This window comes from Lepidochelys olivacea, assembly GCF_965140295.1.
Source record: "Lepidochelys olivacea isolate rLepOli2 genome assembly, chromosome: 20".
Classification (NCBI taxonomy): domain Eukaryota; kingdom Metazoa; phylum Chordata; order Testudines; family Cheloniidae; genus Lepidochelys; species Lepidochelys olivacea.
Genome location: NC_140430.1, coordinates 13,128,327 through 13,150,941, shown reverse-complemented (window position 1 = coordinate 13,150,941; position 22,615 = coordinate 13,128,327). Strand labels below are relative to the sequence as shown.

At 45.2% G+C, this 22,615-nt stretch overlaps 1 protein-coding gene across 1 annotated transcript; it reads right to left on the bottom strand.

Moving 5' to 3' along the window:
- Positions 1 to 550: 550 nt before the first annotated feature.
- LOC311510448 (gametocyte-specific factor 1-like) lies at positions 551 to 21,144 on the bottom strand (the record flags this gene model as incomplete). Its single annotated transcript, XM_084610113.1, has 7 exons — positions 551 to 4,773; positions 10,903 to 10,997; positions 16,338 to 16,398; positions 16,859 to 16,945; positions 18,548 to 18,674; positions 20,424 to 20,524; positions 21,126 to 21,144. 7 exons carry the CDS (start codon positions 21,142 to 21,144, stop codon positions 4,760 to 4,762), a joined length of 504 nt encoding a protein of 167 aa, XP_084466239.1. The 3' UTR covers positions 551 to 4,759.
- Positions 21,145 to 22,615: the final 1,471 nt, after the last annotated feature.

Genomic DNA, 22,615 nt, shown 5'->3' with positions numbered 1-22,615 from the left:
CTTAAGTAATTTAAGCACTGGAAATGTTACCTACAGCCTAAAATCTATTTGTGCTGTTCTAGGTTGCCACTACTGGGGGCTCATTTTCCTCTTGCTAGACTGGATCAATTACCTCCTTAAATCAGATTTATTCTTCAATGCACCGCCTTGTTAAAGGCATACACAGCTCAATCACACCAATCTCACTACAATCTAGAATTCACCAGTCGGTGCTGGAGGTAATATAATCTACCATTCTGAGACGATGGAATTCTTGAGAGCAGACAGGGCTGCTTATAGGATTAGAGAGATGCTATAAACAGGTTATTTTTCTCTTCATTTTTGTTGGAAGACAAAGGAAAAGGAAATAAAATGGCCTGCTAAAGTGGTGTAAGATGACAAGGCAGTATGAGCAATCCAAAAAGCAGGTTTTATTGAAATACGAACAAAAGTACAGCCATGGACAGCTTTTAGGAACAGTATTTCCAGAACATGGGAAACAAAACAAAAGCTCAAACTCAGGTTATTTTCACCCCTGAGAAATCAACTAAACTCTTAACTGTGTCTCTTTTCTTTACATGCCTCATTGTTTTAGCTTTATGCAGTGTAACATTACTGCGCTGTGCAACGCGCAAACAAACGCACAGTGATGTCCCCAAAAGCACTTAAAGTGCAACCAAAGCAGCTCCCTCCACAATGCTGGTTTGAGCGCGTTTGGCCAGGTTTCCCGGTAGCCTCCATTCTTCTTCAGGGGAGCTCCTGGGTAATCTTGAAAATCTGCTACCAAGTTGTGGGACCCCATTTTCAGAAGTGCATAACCAGTGCAGGAATGGTGGCCCAATGGCTATTAGCTAGTACCACTGTTGCTAATCACCCTATGTACCCATAATCAGACTAGCAAGCTGTAGGTTTTCAGCCCATCCTGAACACTTCCACAAATAAAACTATAGCTCAATGCACTTGGTTTTTTTTTGTTTTTTTTTTTCTTCAATAAAGGAAACCAGAGAGTAACTTTTGACAACGGGCTTCTCAAACTTCCCCTTGTTTCTAACCCTGGAGGAGCATCAAGTTGCTGGGTGGTCAGGTGAAGCTTTCTTGTAAGGAAGACCACCACTGATTTATCCTGCATACAGACATTCTGCCCCAGCTCACTGCTGTCCTGTGCCTTGAGACAGTCACTCCCACCACCGTGAAGCTGCTGCGACATGCTACCACAAGTGCAAGGGCACCAAGGAACTGGGCCCTGTCTCTCTCTGCAGGAGGCACTCTCCAAACACCAGATCTGGCTCCGATTTTGGAAAAGGGCTGTATTTTTACACAAGGCAGATGGTGCTGGGCAGTCTCTGACAGCATAGCCCTGGTTTCCAGCTCAGGTACAAGTGCCTTTGGTGGGTCCTAACTAATCCTAACTAACCCAGGATAACTAACATGGAGAGAGGGTTGAAAAGAATCAATAGGATTGATTCCTCACAATCCAAACCCACAAATGAAAAACCTGCGGGTGTTAGAGCAGCAGAGAGCTTGTAACCTCAAGAGACAAGAGCAGCTGAGTGCAGAGTTCAGGAGCGCTTTGCCTAACTCTGCCAGAGCAGAGGGGACATCAGAGTAGGTCTCCTTTTCTCTAAGATGTCCCCTTGCAGTTGCAGTACCTTATCTGCAACCTACTAGATAAAAGGTTATAAACAGCTTGCTTCTATTTCAGTTAGGCTCCCCCAAACTGCCAGACCCCTTTTGGATATGCTTTGAAAGGGGTGTGTGTGTGTATGTTGGTTATTTATTGCATGGGTCTTTTAGATCAAAACTCAACCCAGCTTCTGATAACAAGTTAGCTGTAAGGTCACATGTACATGTTGTTAACGCCCTACTAAGGTGGGGCAGGCAGGGTAAGGTCAGAGCTTGTCAGTATGAGTGCTGCAGGTGACAGGCTGGGACAAGACACAGCATTGACTGACAACAGGGGATTATTTCCATGATCCCATAGTGGGGGAAGGGGTACTCTGCCCTAAACCCAGCTGAGAATTTTCTTGCCCTTTAATACTGGAGAGTGGGAGTTTGAGACACATGCAGCTTTGGCCTAACTGCTCCACTGAAGCCAGCGCTTTCCACTAATGTCACCAGGAGCAGTCAGGGTCTCTACACACGGAAGTCTCCCAGAATAGCGACATCTGTCTCAGGCCCCATGCAGACATACTCTTCTAGAATACGAGTGCCTTTTTCTTATTTAGCTTAATCCACTTTGGAGGTGGATTGAGTTTTAAACTAAATTAGAAAACGATACTCTTATTCAGCAGTAAATGTCCACACAGGGAGTTAATCCGGAACAGCTATTTCAATAACTTTCCCACTGTAGACAAGCTTGAAGGCCAACACCAAGCCCTTTGGGAAATCTGAGAGGTAGCTCCACGCAACGCTGTTTCAATTCCTGCCCTGGTGCTGATGGGCACGCTCAGTGTCTGAGGTCTGTGCACCTTCCTGCCTCCACAAATCTTTGAGGCAATGCATCAGAATAGCTAGCCTAAAAGAAGTCCCATGACATCTGTCCTCTGGAGGTGAACATGCTGACCTAACAGCACACGCAGAATGTATTCTCTGGAGGCGCTGCAGACTGCGCCAATCTGGAGTGCGGAGGTTAGTGACATGCTGCCACTATGTACAATTGTTAGGGAGAGTTATTCTGCATACACTGGGATCTTCACAGACTAGTTTTAATGGCCAAACTAAAGATGTAGAGTTTGCTTTGCTGCTAAGAAGTTGACTACTTAACTCTGCCCTCAAGAGAAATATGTTCAAGTTGCAAAGACTTAAAAAAACTACGTAACAAGTTTTATAACAGAGCTGCTGCTAATGGAGGGGAAGGTGCTACTTACCCGTTATCACAAGTTTTTAGACATTTCTCTCATCGGGTTTGCAAGTGGGACCTACTAAACCACAATGCCAGGAGTGGAACACTGAAATCCCTCCCAAGAGAGTATCTCGTGGATGCAACAATGGGTGTATGAAGAGCTCACTAACCAGAGCACATATTTATTTCTTGTCAGAATGGCAAGGTGGCAAAAACGGATTTTGCTACACTTGCCTTCTGACCAAACACACTTCACTCCCTCAAAGGGCCAGCCCTATAGTTGTTTCCACGGTGACAAGCGGATGTCAAGCGCAGGATTATTCTTCCTGTACAGGATCAAGCAGTGATGCTAGGCTAAGAGCAAGGAGGGGCCTTTGCTCTTTACTCAGAATATCAAATCTTCTCTTTTGTGTGGTGGAGGGGAACAGGACAAGACAGGTTTGACTAGAATGTGATGGCCAGATCCTATGTCTGGCTGACATGCAGATGCTGGAGCCAGCCGGGGATAAAAATATCTTCTAGTGTAATTAATGTAAGCTAAGGACTACTTGAAACTATGCTGACTACCACAGTTCTCCCAAGACTGCTCTTTGGGCCAAGAATGGCTGGAGTGTCTGATGCTTTAGGGAGGCCCACTCCAGCACTTCTCTGCCCCAGGAGAAGGGAGCAGGTAGCATGAAACTCGTTATGCCAGCTTGATGTCAGGGAAATTCCTGACTGCCCTCTGTTCCCTTTGCTCTGCTGGACAGACACAGATGGGACAGAGCTACAGACCAGGATCTGGCTGGATAGTCTCACGCTTTAATGTTATCCAGATCACGTGACACCAGGTGTTAGACTGGGGGGATGTTCCAGGATGCGTAACGTTCCTGCCACCCCAGCCCTGTCCTTACAACAATTAACGTTCCCTCACCTTCTCCATGAAGCACAAGGACACCCACACATGCCCCTGCTCAGAACTAAATGGCACTCCCTGTGACGGAGTACAAAAATCATTTGCAAGTCCCCACAGCCCAAGAGAGTCTGAGCGAGACTAGAGAGGGGCACCAGGCCAGAGGTGCTCAAGCAGCAGCATGCACTGGGCATCACATATGAGAAGTGTGGTGTTAGGGCTGCCACGGTGGGAGGGCACAGTGCGACTGTTTTATTGATAAGGCAGCCACTTTTCAGCAGAATCCCCCATCCCAGCTCCCTTACAGATGAACTTTTAGGCCTAATCTAAACAGCAATGAGAATATTTTGTTTTAAAGACTTTTTGTTTTGACTCCCCCATACACCATCTACAGTCTGAATGGCAGCTCCTTTTTCACATCTAGGTGGGTGCGCATAACAGGCAGGCCTTAGAGCTGCAGCTGATCTGACCCTGGGACACACAAACACATTCAAGGTCTCTGGAGGGAAACAGAGGGAACCAAACATTCAGGTGCCTAACTCCCCATCGGGGAGAGATGTACCACCGAGAGCTTACCCCCCGTGTGGGCTCACATGGACCAATGGTCTGACCTGGCACAGCAATCCCTATGAGAGGGACGTACCATCAGCACCATGCAGTGGTAAACAGCTGCAACACATTTAAATCCAAAGACATGCAGGGCTTGAGCAATGATTTACGCAAACCCCCTGCAGGAGGTAACTTGTAGAGCATGCTGATCCAGACAGTTTGAACTCTGCTAGCTCCTTGGCATCAGCGTGTGTGGAGTTAGTTTTTGAGGGTCTGATCTCTGATATCAAGGGTTAACAGCATTCTGTCTAATTACCTTGGTCGGGATAATTTCCCGACAGCAGTCGATACATGAAGGACAGTTCTGCAGGAAGGTTAGGGCTGCGAGTGCTTAGCCAACACAGAGGGAATTTATAAGTCTGAGTCTCCTAACCAGCACCTCACATTTCTAAAGGAAACAGATGATGAGCACTCAATAGCAGCCTCTTCTCTGGTCTTCAGTTACCGGCTCCTGCAATTAGATGAAAAAGCAAGAGATTTTAGATAATCAACAACAGCAGCTCTAACATCATCCCCCAGTTGTAAGCATCAGACAAGCTGCTTTGGACTCAGTCTAGGTCCACAAGCTACCCCCTCAGCAAAGTCAATCACTGTGTTGAAACGCAGACACTTGGACTGTTCTTCCACACTCGTGCTCACAGCCAGGCAGTTTGCGGTCTCCCCAAAGCAGCGACGCAGCACTCCTCATGCTACCACCCCCAGAGCACAAGCAACACCTGTACGAGCACAGGGGAGCTAGCGTTTTGCTCCTTGGTCAGCATACCAGGGAGTAGGGGAATGGGACTGGAGGCCTGGATACGGGCTATGGGGCCCTTTCATATACACAGAGAGGGGGGGGAGTTTATTAGACAAACCGTTCTCTGTTTACAAGCAACATGCAGGAAAAGCTCCTTAACTGGGGGAAGCAGGTGTCTCACTGCTCTATATAGAGTCCCAATGTATGGTGGGATGCTGTTATTCCTGCCCCTTTGGCTGTGCTCATGCAAGATCAGGACTAGTGCCCAACCTGAGCCCAGCATTAGTTCCTTCCCAAAAATAGACCCAGCCTGTCTGGCTGGAGCTCCAACACCTTCAGTGGAATGAAAACCAAGCAACCGTCCTTACTGCTGTGACTTTGGGAGCCGACCCAGCAGAACAAGGCTGATCCCGTGCATCAGCCCATAGTGCAATGTTCATTAAGAAAGATCAAATATGAAGCACAGGTATGTTCTGTAGGTCTCCAGGAAGCCCTGCTAGACTGGATCCTCACCACACCTTGGCTAGAAAGCTGGCTAAAGCTTTATATCACCAGCTGCTCTATTTGGGCACGCTAAGGGTCCTTACCACACACTTGGAGTAAGTCGTTCTGCTTTAGCTCACTCTCAACCAACCCAAATGTACACAGACACATCTGAACTCATCTCCAGTGTGTGTTTAGCAATGCTGTGACCTTCAGGCACTGAGCTAAGCCATTCCCCCTTTCACCCAAGTATCCTCCTTAGAAAACCTCATCTCACAAGATTAATGTACTAGAAAATCTAATCAGATACAGGTGCACACAATTTCAAGGTGGCCTGCCCATACAGTGACAAGACTGATTGCAGGTTTTGTCTGTGAAATGTTCCAGTACCTCTCCAATGATTCATGTGGACTCTCCACCTGAAATCAGGACACCTACTGTCCAGCATCTGGAAATGGTCGACTATTCCATACCACAGCCAGCCAGCCCATAGTGATGACCGTAGCAAAAGCTGATGAGCAATCATTTTGCAAAGTACCAATTTCCCATCCATGCACCTCAGCATAAAAAAAAGCAGAGGGCTGCCGACAACGCACCCTGTACTCCCTAGACACATGCACCCAGCAGATTTTATTGTGAAATTGGTACAATATCCTGGGCTGCCTGGCTTTTTAATCATGGGAGGTGATTAAGCATCTGGTTGTACCTAACAGGTCTGCTTAAAAAGGAGTCCAAAAGAGGTGTTTTGAAGGCAAAATGCAAGCTTCACTGCTGCTCTAAGTACTGGAACATTTTTAAAGTTTAGTTCTGGCTTGAAAAGCGAGGATATTAGACAGTTCCCTTTACTCTGACCTGCCACTTATGTGCATTTGTTTGTTATCTTTCTGCTTACTTTACTGACCAAACTACTTCTGCTAGCCCTGCAAAGCCAGCAAAGCTGAGAGGGAGAGCTGGCTTGTGTATAGCCAGATTAGTCAAACTGAGTTCCAGCTGCAGCATCTCTAATTCTTGGCAATGCACAAGCCAGCATGACTTTCAGATTCTTACTTGGATTCTAAGCTCTTTGGGGAAGGGACTGTCTTTTTGTTCTCTGTTTGTACAGCCCTTAGCACCATGAGATCCTGGTTGTAACAACGATATAAATAATATCGTCATGAATTTTCTGGCCTAACACCTGAGGAAAACTTGGGAATTAATCACCTCTCTCTTGTTCCCCCGCCCATGTGTTTTATGTAAGGCTGCTTTTGACAGGAGAACTGCACTTAAAGGGTAAAAAAAAAAAAATATCCTGCTTGGTGCAAAGAAGGAGTCGATTAGCATAGTGTGTTACAATTTTCAGATTTTTCTTAAATCAGATTACAACCAGACTATTAGACGTTATGCTTTTGGAACGTATTCATCACTCAGCACCTCAGAGTTACAGTTACATGAATCCTGACCTACTAGCTCAAAATACAGTGATAAAAATAAACTACAGAAATAAGCTTCATACCAAGCCCCCATTTATGTGGAGTGTGTTTTGCACTGCAAATAACTGTGTCCATGATGCTGCATTCTCAGTTCATTCACGCTTTCGCCTGGCAATTTACAGCAGGCGTCAAGTAGCATGTGTATTTCAATGGGGATCTCCTGCAAAAGTGGAGGCCTTTTTTTTTTAAACTGGCAAATTCCTACCCAAAGTGTAAACCGTAATAATGCTATTTTGTGCTTCTCCATCACCTTTCATCTGAGGATGCTTTATAAGTTGCATGTTTATCTTCTCAGATAACTAGTAATACTTAACTCGCAGGGTAAGTATTATCATAGAATCTCAGGGTTGGAAGGGACCTCAGGAGGTCATCTAGTCCAACCCCCTGCTCAAAAGCAGGACCCATCCCCAATTAAATCATCCCAGCCAGGGCTTTGTCAAGCCTGACCTTAAAATTACTATCCCTCCATTCTGTAGATGGGGAAACTGAGGCACGGGGAGCTTAAGTAACTTGCCCAAGATCAAGGAGACAGTCTCTGTAGCAAGTGGGGCTCACACTGGGAACAGATGCTCAGATTACAGAAACTCTGTCATATACTCAGAAGTAAAAGACCATAATCCTCCCTAATGTTTAAAGTAATGGCTACTTCAAAGGAATTCTCTTGCAAAATCTTGCTTTCTTTCAAGCCACAGGCATCCCCGGAACAGGGCAGCTTTATGGCCAGTCCGTCACAGCTACAGTTTGACAAGGGGACCAAGAAAAGCGCTCAATGGGTCACACCTCCTTCCAGTTAATGCTTGTTGCTGTTTAAGGGGTAAAAGATTTTCAATTAAGTATAGTGTAAATACATGAAACTCCCTCCCTAAGATCCAAATGGCATGGAATACCACCAGGCTGTTTAATAATAGATACCCTGAACTCAATGCTTTGGGAATCGGGCTCTTGGGACACTGGGCAACTGAATCAGTTTTTAAAGAACAAAACCTTGTGAAGAGTCATATGTGGCAAGAGCTCATAAGAGCTGCAATACTAGGTCAGATCATATTCCATCTTGCTCAGTATCCTGTCTCCAACAGTGGCCCCTACCAGAGCTTCAAGGGGAGTAAACACAACAGAGCAATTATGGAGTGATTCACCCCTCTCTTCCACTCCCAGCTTCTAGCAGTTACAGATTTAGAGTCACCTAAAGCATGGGGTAACATCCCTTATCATCTTGGCTAATAGCTGTTGATGGAGCTATCCTCCATGAACTTATCCAATTCTTGCTTAAGCCCAGTTACACTTTTGGTCACCACAACATCCCATGTCAATGAGTTCCACAGGTTAGTTGTGCACGGTGCGAAAAAGTACTTCCTTTTGTTTGTATTAAACCTACTGCCTATTCATTTGATCAGGTGACCCCCTGGTTTTTGTATTGTGTGAAATGGTAAATAATGCTTCTCTATTCACTTTTTCTACAACAATCATGATTTTATAGGCCTCTATCACATCCCGCTTAGTCATCTCTTTAGTCTCTCCTTGTAAGGTAGCCTATTTCCCCCTGTTTTTTCCTACCCCCCGCCCCCCAGACGTTCTGGTTAAACTTGGATTTAAACTTAGAGAGTGGTCAGTTTGGATGAGCTATTGCCAGCAGGAGAGTGAGTTTGTGTGTGTGTGTGTTTCCGGGGGAGGGGGGGGTGAGAAAGCCTGGATTTGTGCTGGAAATGGCCCACCTTGATTATCATGCACATTGTAGGGAGAGTGGTCACTTTGGATAAGCTATTACCAGCAGGAGAGTGAGTTTGTGTGTGTGTGGTTTTTGGAGGGGGGTGAGGGGGTGAGAGAACCTGGATTTGTGCAGGAAATGGCCCACCTTGATTATCATACACATTGTGAAGAGAGTGGTCACTTTGGATGGGCTATTACCAGCAGGAGAGTGAGTTTGTATGTGGGGGGGCAGAGGGTGAGAAAACCTGGATTTGTGCTGGAAATGGCCCGACTTGATGATCACTTTAGATAAGCTATTACCAGCAGGACAGTGGGGTGGGAGGAGGTATTGTTTCATGGTCTCTGTGTGTATATAATGTCTTCTGCAGTTTCCACGGTATGCATCCGATGAAGTGAGCTGTAGCTCACGAAAGCTCATGCTCAAATAAATTGGTTAGTCTCGAAGGTGCCACAAGTACTCCTTTTCTCCTTGTATGGAAGCCATTCCAGACCCTGGGTAATTTTTGCTTCCTTTTCTGAGCCGTTTCCAGTCCCCACAGCCTGACATCTGCGGTTTGGAGATCCTCGTCCCCTCCACTAGCAGGACATGTGGTGGACAGGAAAGCACAGCAGCCATGCAGCAAAGGGCTGAGACAGGGCATTCAGAGTAAGGCATGGAGCTGAAGCTCAGGATCTGACTTTGGGAGGGATAAGAGCCATTTCAGCTCATCAGGGATGGACTCAGATGACTGAGAAAATGCCAAGTCTTGAGCCCACACTCCCCAACAACTACAATAGACTCATCCATAGACACCATTGGGAACAGACCCAGGCTTGTATATAGGGGAAATTTACCAACATTTATTCCAGGGGGAATTTTGTGCCACAACACAGTGCAGAATTTGCACATAATTTCATTCCCCCCCCCCACCCCCAGAGCAGAATTAGTGCTGCAAAGCTGCTGGCTGTCAGTAGCAGATGCGGGACCTAGCAGAGCCTGGCTCTCCAGCTTGCAAATACATGACACTGCCAGGGGGAGGGGGAGCTGGACTTTTCCATGCAGGTGCAGTTCCCAGCAGGTCCTGAAGGAAGGAAGTGGCATGCAGGAAACTCTGTACAAGCCTGGGACCCAGCATCAGGCTGTTTCTCCCTCTGGATCCCTGGGTTCTGGGTGGTAGGGGGTGCAGGTGTCTGGGGGACTAAGGGGGTGCCCCACAGCTGGACTCTGGGAGGGTAGGGGGTGTGGATGTCTAAGACTGGAGGGACAGAGATTTCTCCCAAGATGGGCCCAGCTGATGTGTGTGACACACTCAGACAGGTGCCCAACAAAAGCATAACAGAGAAACAGGAACTGGGTTGTTGTAGGAGTTTCTTTGACTCTCTACTCCTGGGGGAATCTTTTTTGCGGTCTGTATTGTTACAGACATACTGGCTGACAGGTATTTTGAAATAAGATCCCAAAATAATTGAAACTGGTGTGATTATATTATTATTTTGACAAATAAAATATACAGAATTTTAAAAATATTGTGTGCAGAATGTTTAATTTTTAGTGCAGAATTCCCTCAGGAATACACATTACTACACCACTATGTGGGTGACTTCCGACATGAACACTTATTCCAAACAATGGCCTTTTTAGTTTAGATTACATCCCCTTGGAAGTAATACTGGTAGGTTTTCCTGGATAGACACACCCTAGCTCTGAGTTTTCAATCAAGTTTTGCAAAACCAAACCAAATGCTACAGCTGCTACACACGTGTACAGCTTCCACTGACTTCAGTAGCAGCTATACCCGAAGAGCTACAACTGTGTTGAGCTCCACTGTGCCAGACTCAGACCTGTTTGTAAGCCTCGACTTTTGTTCAACCAATAGCGGTGAATAAGTTAAATGTCAGATGCTACAGTAATGGGGGCAATACATGGAGCCTGACAACCTTTGACACAATACCACCTACAGCAAAATAAAACCTGGATACAGAAGACACTCCATCCACTACAGAAATGCAGCTGCTTCTAGGGAGGATTGTGTTACAGAGCTCTCCATCTCCACTTGCTGATGGTGGTAATAAAAGCATTTCAGTTTATGGAGGAGAATGCTGACACACGGAATAAAAATACAGAGAAAAGTTATCCCGTTCCACTTTGAGCTAACATGTAGGTCCCATCTTACAGCATGAGGAGACCTCCAGCCGTTGTACTTACTGCTTTTCCAGGATAGGCTATACGGCAAGGACTTGGGTGCTCTCCTGCCTGACATTAGGTTACTCTTTTGTTCCATTACTACGCTGGACCCAGGGCTGAAAGAGATCAAATACGAATTATCCTACACATGTGTACTTCTTTTAGCCAAGTACCTTTTACTATAAATATTCAAGTATTCTTCTAAAACTGAAGACAACAGAGTATGTTAATTTAAACAAACCTTCATGCAATCAGAACAGTTACTTCTCCTCACAAAGGCTAGAGAAAAGTGTACAACATGTTGATGCCATCTACTTTGACTAAAATCCCCAGAATCAGTCATCCAGACAAGAAAGAAATAAGCCAAAGACAGCAAGAAAAACCAGAGTTAAAGCTTGATTATCAGTATTGCACTGCCCTCAACTGTAAATGGCATCTCAGCACACATGCCCTAGTCATCTCTATACATGCAGACTTCATGCAGACGTCTAACAGTGAATGCCAGTGAAAATGAGATAGGATCAGAGGCTAAAATAGGGAAAGAAAAAGTTAAAAATTACTTAGACAAGTTAGATGTCTTCAAGTCAGCAGGGCCTGATGAAATACATCCTAAAATATTCAAGGTGCTGACTGAGGAGATATCTGAGCCATAAGCAATTATCTTTGAAAAGACATGGAAGACAGGAGATTCCAGAGGACTAGAAAAGAGGCAAATATAGCGCCGAATCTATAAAAAGGGGAATAAGGACAACCTGAGGAATTACAGACCAGTCAGCTTAACATCAGTACCCGAGAAGATAATGGAGCAAATAATTAAGCAATCAAATTGCTGAATCCTAGAAAATAATAAGGCGATAAGGAACAGTCAGCATGGATTTGTCAAGAACAAATCGTGGCAAAACCAACCTAATAGCTTTCTTTGACAGTGTAACAAGCCTTGTGGATGGGGGAGGGTAATGGTAGATGTGGTGTATCTTAAGTTTAATAAGGCTTTTGATATGGTCTCGCATGACCTCCTCATAAACAAACTAGGGAAATACAACCTAGATGGCGCTCCTCCAAGGTGGGTGAATAACTGTTTGGAAAATCGTTCCCAGAGAGTAGGTGGCTCACAGTCAAGCTGGAAGGGCATACTGAGTGGGGTCCCACAGGGATCAGTTCTGGGTCCAGTTCTGTTCAGTATCTTCATCAGCAATTTAGATAATGGCATAGAGAGCACATTTATAAAGTTTGCAGACAATACCAAGCTGCAAGGGTTACAAGTACTTTGGGGGACCGGATTAAAATTCAAAATGATCTGGACAAACTGGAGAAATGGTCTGAAGTAAATAGGATGTGCAACACTCCATAGTCATCATAGTATTATTATTAGGATGATTATGGCATAATTATGATGTTTTGTACAAGTTCGTCATGTAAGGTGTCATTGGAAAAATTATGATTTGCTGAATATGATTATCCTATTTGTATGCATGTATCATTTTTGTATCTGAAGTTATGAATATTGACTAGGTATCTGTATTTCAAAGGGGCTTACTCTGGAAAACACCCACAGCCAGCCTTTCAGGTTCAACAATGAAGAAGCCAAACAGTGCTAATGGCTCATCAACAAAGACAATGGGCTGTGGAATAGCTTAGCCTTCCTGTGGAAGGCCAGTCTGTAAGTTATGGCTGCTATGACTCTGCAAGGGCATGTGACCAGACCATGCTTCTGGACTCCATTTGGGGTACCTGAATTTTTCCACAAACTGGTCTGGGAACCAAGTTTGAAACAGAAAAGGAGTACTTGTGGCACCTTAGAGACTAACCAATTTATTTGAGCATGAGCTTTCGTGAGCTACAGCTCACTTCATCGGATGCATACCGTGGAAACTGCAGCAGACTTTATATACACACAGAGAATATAATGGCTCTAGACTGTTCTCAATGGTAGCAGATGCCAGAACGAGGAGTAATGGTCTCAAGTTGCAGTGGGGGAGGTTTAGATTGGATATTAGGAAAAACTTTTTCACTAAGAGGGTGGTGAAACAGTGGAATGCGTTACCTAGGGAGGTGGTAGAATCTCCTTCCTTAGAGGTTTTTAAGGTCAGGCTTGACAAAGCCCTGGCTGGGATGATTTAACTGGGAATTGGTCCTGCTTCGAGCAGGGGGTTGGACTAGATGACCTTCTGGGGTCCCTTCCAACCCTGATATTCTATGATTCTATGATTCTAATATGAAACAATACCTCCTCCCACCCCACTGTCCTGCTGGTAATAGCTTATCTAAAGTGATCATCAGGTTGGGCCATTTCCAGCACAAATCCAGGTTTTCTCACCCTCCACCCCCCCACACATCCGATGAAGTGAGCTGTAGCTCACGAAAGCTCATGCTAGTATGCATCCGATGAAGTGAGCTGTAGCTCACGAAAGCTCATGCTAGGAAATGGCCCAACCTGATGATCACTTTAGATAAGCTATTACCAGCAGGACAGTGGGGTGGGAGGAGGTATTGTTTCATATTCTCTGTGTGTATATAAAGTCTGCTGCAGTTTCCACGGTATGCATCCGATGAAGTGAGCTGTAGCTCACGAAAGCTCATGCTCAAATAAATTGGTTAGTCTCTAAAGGTGCCACAAGTACTCCTTTTCTTTTTGCGAATACAGACTAACACGGCTGTTACTCTGAAGTTTGAAACAGAGCTCCTGCCATATGAAAAAGCTATATAAGGCAAGGAGTGACATTGTTGGTTGTTCTTCACTTCCCCACAACTCAACAGAGAGAAGCTCTAAAAGAAAAATCTTAGAAGCTTAGGGTAGGAGATCCCAAGCTGCAAAACAAATGCAGCTTGTCCCTTAAGAATCTGCAAGCCTGACTGTATCATCAACCAGGGTGAGAATTTGTTAATTCATATCCAATCTTTCTAGTATTTTCGGCTTACAGTTTGCAGTTCTGTTTATTTACTAGGTAATCTGCTTTGGTCTGTTTTCTATCACTTATAATCTCTCTTTTGTAGTTAAACTTTTTTGCTTTATCTAAACTGGTATGCCTGTGACCAAAGTGTCTGGGGGGAAATCTCAGCCTGGTTAACACAAGTATGCATTGTCCTCTCCACACTGAGGGAATGGTGAACTGGGTAATAAATTCATACTGATTGGGGTTTTGATCAGGGCGGGATGGTACACCTCTGGGGTCCCAGACTGGGGGTTATTTTGGCTGTAGCCTCTCTATTGCTGGATCATGCAGTGGCTGTCCAAAGCCTGCATGAAACTGCAGCTGGGTGTGTCCCTGCCTGTGTGAATGCTGCTGGGAGTGTAGGTCCAGGAGCAGTCTATAGCCTGCCACAGCAGCACAGTGCTGAGAGGGAGCCCAGGCTGGTGAGTCAGTGGGCTCAGTGGAACCCCAGTCCCAGGTGGCACCCCTGGGGGAAGCCGACACAGGATGAAATTCAATAAGAACAAATTCAGAGTACTCCACTATCAGTTGCACACATACAAAATGGGAAATGACTGCCTAGGACGGAGTACTGAAGAAAAGGATCTGAGGGTCATACTGGATCACAAGCTAAATAGGAGTCAACATCATTCTGAGATGCATTAGCAGGAGTGTTGTAAGCAAGACGCGAGAAGTAATTCTACTGCTCTAGTCCATGCTGATTAAATGTCATCTGGAGTATTGTGTCCAATGATTGGTGCCACATTTCAGGAAAGATGTGGACAAATTGAAGGAAGTTCAGAGAAGAGCAACAAAACTGATTAAAGGTCTAAAAAACATGACCTATGGGGGAAGATTGAAAAAAATTGGGTTTGTTTAGCCTGGAGAAGAGAAGACTGAGGAGGGACATAACGGTTTTCAAGTAGATAAAAGGTTGCTACAAGGAAAAGGGAGAAAAACTGTTCTCTTTAACCACTGAGAATAGGACAAGAAACAATGGGCTTAAATTTCAGCAAGGGCGGTTTAGGTTTGACAGGAAGTTTTTCCTTTTGTCCAAGTGGTTGAGCACTGGAATAAATTGCTTAGGGAGGTTGCAGAATCTCCATCACTGGAGATTTTTAAGAGCAGGTTAGACAGACATCTGTGAGGGATGGTCTAGATCAGTGGTTTTCAAACTCTTTTTCTGGTGACCCAGTTGAAAAAAACTGTTGATGCCCGCGATCCAAAGGAGCTGGGGATGAGGAGTCTGGGGTGTGGGCTGCGGCCAGAAATGAGGGGCTCAGAGTGTGGGAGGGGGTCAGGGCTCTGGGCTGGGGCTGCAGGAGCGGGCTCTGGGTTTGGGGGGTTCAGAGCTGGGACAGGGGTGTGGTGTTACCTAGGGAGGCTCCTGGTCAGCGGTGCAGCTGGGGTGCAGAGGCAGGCTTCCTGCCTTTCCTGGCACTGCGGACAACGCTGCACCCCGGAAGCGGCCAGCAGCATGTCCGGCTCCTAGGCGCAGGGGTGCAAGCAGCTCCGCATGGCTCTCGCCCACAGGCATTGCCCCACCCAGCTCCCACTGGCCGGGAACTGGCCAATGGGAGTGCAGAGCCGGTGCTCGGGGCGGGGGCAGCGCATGGAGCCCTGGGGCTCACCCCCCACCTAGGAGCTGGACCTGCTGCTGGCCGCTGCCAGGGCACAGTGCAGTGTCGGAAGAGCTAGGGACTAGCCTGCCTTAGCTGGGCAGCACCACTGACGGGACTTTTAACAGCCCGATCAGCAGTGCTGACGAGAGCCGCCGCGGCCCAGTGCCTTTCATTCCGCAACCCAGTTCTGGGTCACGACCCGCAGTTTGAAAACCACTGGTCTAGATAATACTTAGTCCTGCCATGAGTGCATGGGACTGGACTAGAGGACTTCGAGGTCCCTTCAGTCCTACAATTCTATGTCACTGTTACAGGCTGTAGAAGTTCATATGTTGATGACCTCTGATTAGAGAGGTAAGGCACAGTACAATGATTTGGGTGTTCAGGGGTGAGACAGAGATAATGACCAGACACATTATGCTTCATTTTCCAATCCTGCATTGTGATTACACAAACAACAAAATGATTATTTCTGGCTCAGGTCATGAGAGATTAGATTAGCTGTCAGAAGTTTAAGCCTAAATTGCTTAACAGCTGACATCAGTCTGCATTTCTATCAAGCCCAGCAGAACAGTTTAGTGTTTAATAACCCCCCCAACAAATACAGAACCAGTGGGGATTGAACCCAGGACCATCAGCACTAATAGTACTACAGTAGAACTAGAGGAGTAACCATTATCTGGTAGCAACAGTATGTTCTTATACTCTCCTATGGATCTGCCACTAAAAGGAGACAGGAAACATTGACCCGGGGCACAGGAATGTTGAGTCATGCCAGTGGGAACGCCCCCACCATCACCCCAAAAATAGAATTCATAAAGTAAATCGCATCTTCCCAACAACACAGCAGCATGAGTTCAAAGTAGTTTGAAAGCACATCTTTTATGGAAAGCACTGTCACAAGAAATACACCTTTTGCTACCTGTTTACGCCACTACTGAACGTGCCCCAAACGAAAGTAGAATTTGATTGCTCCTGTAGATCTGCCAAAAGGAAATAGACATCATTGTGGCTCAGTACCGAGTAACTTCTGCAAGCGTCATAGCAACATCAAATAAGAAATATGGCAGAGACGCTGCTAGGTTTACAAAATGGAATGAGAATTTTTTAAGGCTTGGCATAAGTGACAGCAAAGCAGACATTTAACTGAGAAATATAAAGTGTAAAGGTTATCATCAATTTCCATTTTCATCAAAGCACAGATGGTGCAACAGACTACATGGAAAACAACAGAAGTTTTGTAGAGAATAGAAGGCATGTGGAAGAGCCTGTGAAGCAGGAGAACTTAATTTGTTCAGAGACAGTATAATTGGGTGTCCCAACACATGATCTGTGCAGAAGAATCTATGGGACCTCTCTCTCCTAGTCCATGTGACTTCTTTGGGGACAAGAAGAAGGGAATAGCAGGCGCTGACAGCCCGTGTCATCAACCTACGTCCTTACCTCTATCCCAATCTTCGTCACATGGGGGCGGCTGCCACATGCTCACAATGTTCATCTTCTCTCCCTGGCAGTTATTTGACTGACTCACTTAAAGCAAAGAAGAGTCTTAGTGAGAAAATCTTTTTGGATAAAATAAAATCCTATTTTAGGTACATTAATCATTTTTTGACCTGGCTGTAGAATAGCTCTAGGCCTTGGAGAGGAGCAGCATACACTGGAAGCTGATCAGGTACTCCCCTAGTCTTAGGAGCAAAACTCTTGAGGCCAGGGATGGGCATCTTGAAGGTAGCAAAGGGATACAAAATCCATGAGAACCCTTTGGTGGGCCATACCTTAAGAGGCTATATATTGTCTAACTCAGAAAGGTTTGTACAACACCGAATGTTTGGCAAGCCAAATCAAATGATCTGGCAGGGTGGATGTGGCCCCCATTTGCCAATGCCTGTTTTAGGCCTTTTCTAAAGCTAAACAATTCTGCACACATTTTTCAGCAATGGTGCAGCTGCTCCAACATACGAATTGGGAGAGGGTTCAGGTGTGTTTCTACTGTCATGTCACAAAAATCTTCTCAGGGTTTTTTCACTACTGTCATGCTCTAAGCCCTGTCTACATTAACACGCACATCATTGCTATCTTCAGTACAACTCTACATTTGCCAGAGAATAGGTACGTTTTCCAGTGTAGTGATAGCCATATAGATATATCAGTGGGGGGAAGAACTGGAACATGACCCACATAACCAAGTGATTTAGGTGCTGGGCTGACAGACCTGGATAGTGAACTCCTCATCACAGAGCAGACAGCATGGGCAGTGGTAGGGAAGCTTCTCCATAGTCTCCTCCCCAACTTTCCCCACTCTGAACTGGAGGAACCCAACTCCTGTTGGGAAAGTTATTTAGCCTCCCTGGCTCAGTCATGGCTTTTCTGCTAAGATAGTCAAGAAGGATGTAACAGAAGTGAGGATTGTTATGATCTAGACACTTGTCCATTAAGAACTGGACTGAGACCAATTTATTTCACATATGCCACTAGACAGGCTATAAAGATTTTTGGTCACTATCAGATCAGATCTGCACTGGAGACCCACCCCTCTCATGGCCACTATCTTTCCTCTCTAAGCCATCCAGATTCCCAACTAGATCTCATTCAACACACACAGTTTATGGCATAATGCACAGTTCCCATTTTAATGCTAAAATCTCTGGCAGATAACACATGTAATACAAGCCAGTTGCCTCTCAGATGCTTAGGAGAATTTGCATGGACACAGAATGAATGAAACTCAAGCCTTCAAGGACTCCTGCTGCTTCAGGATCATGAAGCACTACAGGTAAAGGTTTCAGAGTAACAGCCGTGTTAGTCTGTATTCGCAAAAAGAAAAGGAGTACTTGTGGCACCTTAGAGACTAACCAATTTATTTGAGCATGAGCTTTCGTGAGCTACAGCTCACTTCATCGGATGCATCCGATGAAGTGAGCTGTAGCTCGCGAAAGCTCATGCTCAAATAAATTGGTTAGTCTCTAAGGTGCCACAAGTACTCCTTTTCTTTTTACAGGTAAAGGGTTGCTTATGGAATAATAGAGCATTAAAACAATCTAACATTAACAGCAGAAGTTACGTTAGAACTCCGTTAGCCCAAGAGTTCCCAAAGTGAGTTTACAGAGCCGAAGGAGTCTAATATTTTCTCACCAATGTGCTCCTCAATGAAGCTTTTGTCATCACAGCTTGATATATGACGGCTGATCTCAGCTCTGGGAACCTGATGGCGGGCATTAAAGGGGCATGTGGCTAGCTGCTTTGCAATTTCAGGGTGGTTCTAGAGAAACAGAAAAAGCATGTGTATCTCACTGAATTCACCCAAACCCTTGTGTTTTCTAATCACTAGTGAAGGGTTTGTGCAATCTGCATCCTGAAATAGGTTGAAAAAATTAAAACAAGGAAAGTCAAACTTAGTTCAGGTCCTGAGCACAAAAGCAGTGGAAAAACAGCAAAGCATATGCATCCTTTATGATACAGCCTATGTTTGTTTATTTTTACATTTAAACTACGCCCTGCATTTATCTGATTGAAGATCAGCCCCAGAAGAAGCACAGTGAAACTGTTGCAGTGTCATCACTGGCATGGTTCAGTGCACAGATGAAATTGCCCTAAAAACCCTACATGGGGAGTAAGTGCTTTGAAACCCTAAATAATTCAGCCACTTTATTTTTAAATTAAGTAAGAGACAAACTAGAGAACAAGAAGAAAATCCAGGAAAGTGTGAATGATGGAGGCAACCTAGTGACAGAGGATGTGGAAAAAGCTAATGTACTTTTTTTGCCTCTGTCTTCACGAACAAGGTCAGCTCCCAGACTACTGCACTGGGCAGCACAGCATGCGGAGGAGGTGACCAGCCCTCTGTGGAGAAAGAAGTGGTTCGGGACTATTTAGAAAAGCTGGGCGAGCACAAGTCCATGGGGCTGGATATGCTGCATCCGAAAATGCTGAAGGAGTTGGCGGATATGACTGCAGAGCCATTGGCCATTCTCTTTGAAAACTCATGGTGATCGGGGGAGGTCCCAGATGACTGAAAAAAGGCTAATGTAGTTTGCATGGTCTTTGCAGTTAATTTAACCCTTCTGAAACAGGAGGGAAGTTACTCAATGTTCCAGCTGAGGCCACATCTATATTGGGAGCATTTTGCCAGTATAGGTAAACTAGTGTGGACATAGAAGAGCACTACTGTCCCCCACTGAATGAAGAGCCTTTACCCTTAGAAAAGAGCAAGAATACAAAGAGGACGAACCCACTGCTCAGGCTTGCTCTGCATGGCTTTTCTATCACTATAGCGATGTTGGCTAGGGGTGTGATTCCTAACCAATACAATCATACCAGGACATCATCTTAACACGTGGATGCAGTTATACCGATATAAGTGTGCTTATACCTGTACAACTAATATACACTAGCACTGGAGAGCTTAAAATAAGATACTAGACTGAGAGGACAGAAGAAAGGAGCAGATTCTCCTCTTAAATATACAGCATTCTCGCCCAGGATAGAAGACTGAGAAGAGGGAGTTTCAGACAGATGTACACTGAATAGAGTTATTAGCAATATAAAAAAAAATGGCTTAGCAGCTCTCCTGCTCTGATTGCAAAGTGAAGAATTAACTGCAACATCAGATCGCTTCTGCTTTGGCCAGCCAGAAGGCATCCGTATAACACTGGCTGCATTTGCTCCATGGCCTGTATTGGGAAGTAAATACCCTGGTCCCATGAGTGAACTGTTGGAAGAGAATAGGATCCCATCACTGAGCTAGGTATTCTGAAGAACCTGTTTTGCCTTTCTTCAGGGTAAATGCACTGATCTGAAGGGCATTACTAAATACGAACGGGATGCTTTTACGAAGTGGTAAATGGATGAGCGATATAAATATGAAATAAAGACGGCTTCTTCCAGCCTAATAGCAAGTGAATGCATCCTTCTAGCAAAGGGCAGCACAGCGTACTGAGCTCACCATGCATTAGCATTTACAAAAATATGATTTCCCAAGTGCATTAGAGACCTTAACATCCCATCCTACCTTCCTGCACTTTATAAGATGATAGGGAAACCAACAGGCCCTGATTTGATGATATTTATCATAGGGACATTGTATTAACCTCTCTGGATCCAAAGCATCAACTGGAAGAGAAGGAATAAAAAGACAAAAGAAAACATTCTGTAAAACAAGATCTAAGTTCATCATCAACACAATTAACAAGAGTGGAAACATACTAGCTACTGGAGCTGCCCTCTAACGGGGTGAAGCCATCAATTTTTAATAGCCGAGACAAAAATGCAAAACTGCTAAGTTGGCACTCACTGTGTGTACCCAACCAAATTCACTTCGGATTTTGGGTGAGTGGAATATTAAATTAAAAATTGAGGAGGGATAGCTCAGTGGTTTGAGCACTGGCCTGCTAAACCCAGGGTTGTGAGTTCAATCCTTGAGGGGGCCATTTAGGGATCTGGGGCAAAAATTGGGGATTGGTCCTGCTTTGAGCAGGGGGTTGGACTAGATGACCTCCTGAGGTCCCTTCCAACCCTGATATTCTATGAAAGCGCAATCAGTAGGGCAGAGTGGCCAGTACATATTAATGACTATACTTATGCAGAACAGTGAGCTGGAAATAAACATTACTATAAAAACCCTTGAAGCTACCAAATTAGTTAGTTGTACAGCAGTGACATGCTAAGGATTGGCAGAAGCATGGCATTCTGAAGTAAATCCTTTTGCATTTACCTTCAGACTCCAAGGCCATCTCTGCTGGATTAAGAAAAAAATCAAACTCAAACAAACATGTCTGGAGTTAAGGATGCAATTTGCACTACAGTGCACTTGGCCCTGTAAAGTGCAGAGGTTGGCAGGTGCTTAAGAGCCCAAGACTCTCTGAACATAGTGAGGGGCTAAGTCACAGGCACTTTTTGAAAGCGTTCCCTCCTAGTCCATACTATGACCCAGAGACAGGCACGAGTCACCTTAATCACTTAACAGTTACACAGAAGGGACAAGGTAGGGGAGGACCAACTTCTGATAGTGAGAGACACAAGCTTTCAAGCATACATAGACCTCTTCTTCAGGATTCAGTTTGTGTCCGTGCAGCAGCTTTCTTGCCATCACAAATGTGTCTCCCCTCACACCTTCCATGCTATTTATCCACGTTTGTATCAGTGTACAGAGGGCATGCACAGAAAGGAACATGGACCAACGGACAGTGGGAGGTTTTCTAGATAGCTGGAAGTAAGGAGGACGGGCCAGATTGATTACATAAATCAGTGTTTTTCAACCTTTTTGATACCAGGGACCAGCTGAGAATCATAGAATATCAGGGTTGGAAGGGACCTCAGGAGGTCATCTAGTCAAACCCCCTGCTCAAAGCAACACCAACACCAACTAAATCATCCAAGCCAAGGCTTTGTCAAGCCAGGCCTTAAAAACCTCTAAGGATGGAGTTTCCACCATCTCCCTAGGTAACCCATTCCAGTGCTTCACCACCCTCCTAGTGAAATAGTGTTTCCTAATATCCAACCTAGACCTTCCCCACTGCAACTTGAGAGCATTGCTTCTTGTTCTGTCATCTGCCACCACTGAAACAGCCTTGCTCTATCCTCTTTGGAACCCCCCTTCAGGTAGTTAAAGGCTGCTATCAAATCCCCCCTCACTCTTCACTTCTGCAGACTAAATAACCCCAGTTCCCTCAGCCTCTCCTTGTAAGTCATGTGCCCCAGCTCCTTAATAATTTTCGTTGCCCTCCGCTGGACTCCCTCCAATTTGTCCACATCCCTTCTGTAGTGGGGGACCAAAACTGGACGCAACACTCCAGGTGTGGCCTCACCAGTGCCAAATGGAGGGGAATAACCACTTCTCTAGATCTGCTGGCAATGCTCCTACTAATACAGCCCAATATACCATTGGCCTTCTTGGCAACAAGGGCACACTGCTGACTCATATCCAGCTTCTCATCCACTGTAATCCTCAGGTCCTTCCCATGCACTGTAGCAGTGCATGGGATTTCCTTCCTTCCTAAGTGCAGAACTCTGCACTTGTCCTTGTTGAACCTTATCAGATTTCTTTTGGCACAATCCTCCAATTTGTCTAGGTCACTCTGGACCCTTCCCTACCTTCCAGCGTATCTACTTCTCCTCCCAGTTTAGTGTCATCTGCAAACTTGCTGAGGGTGCAATTAATCCCATCATCCAGACCATTAATAAAGATGTTGAACAAAACCAGCC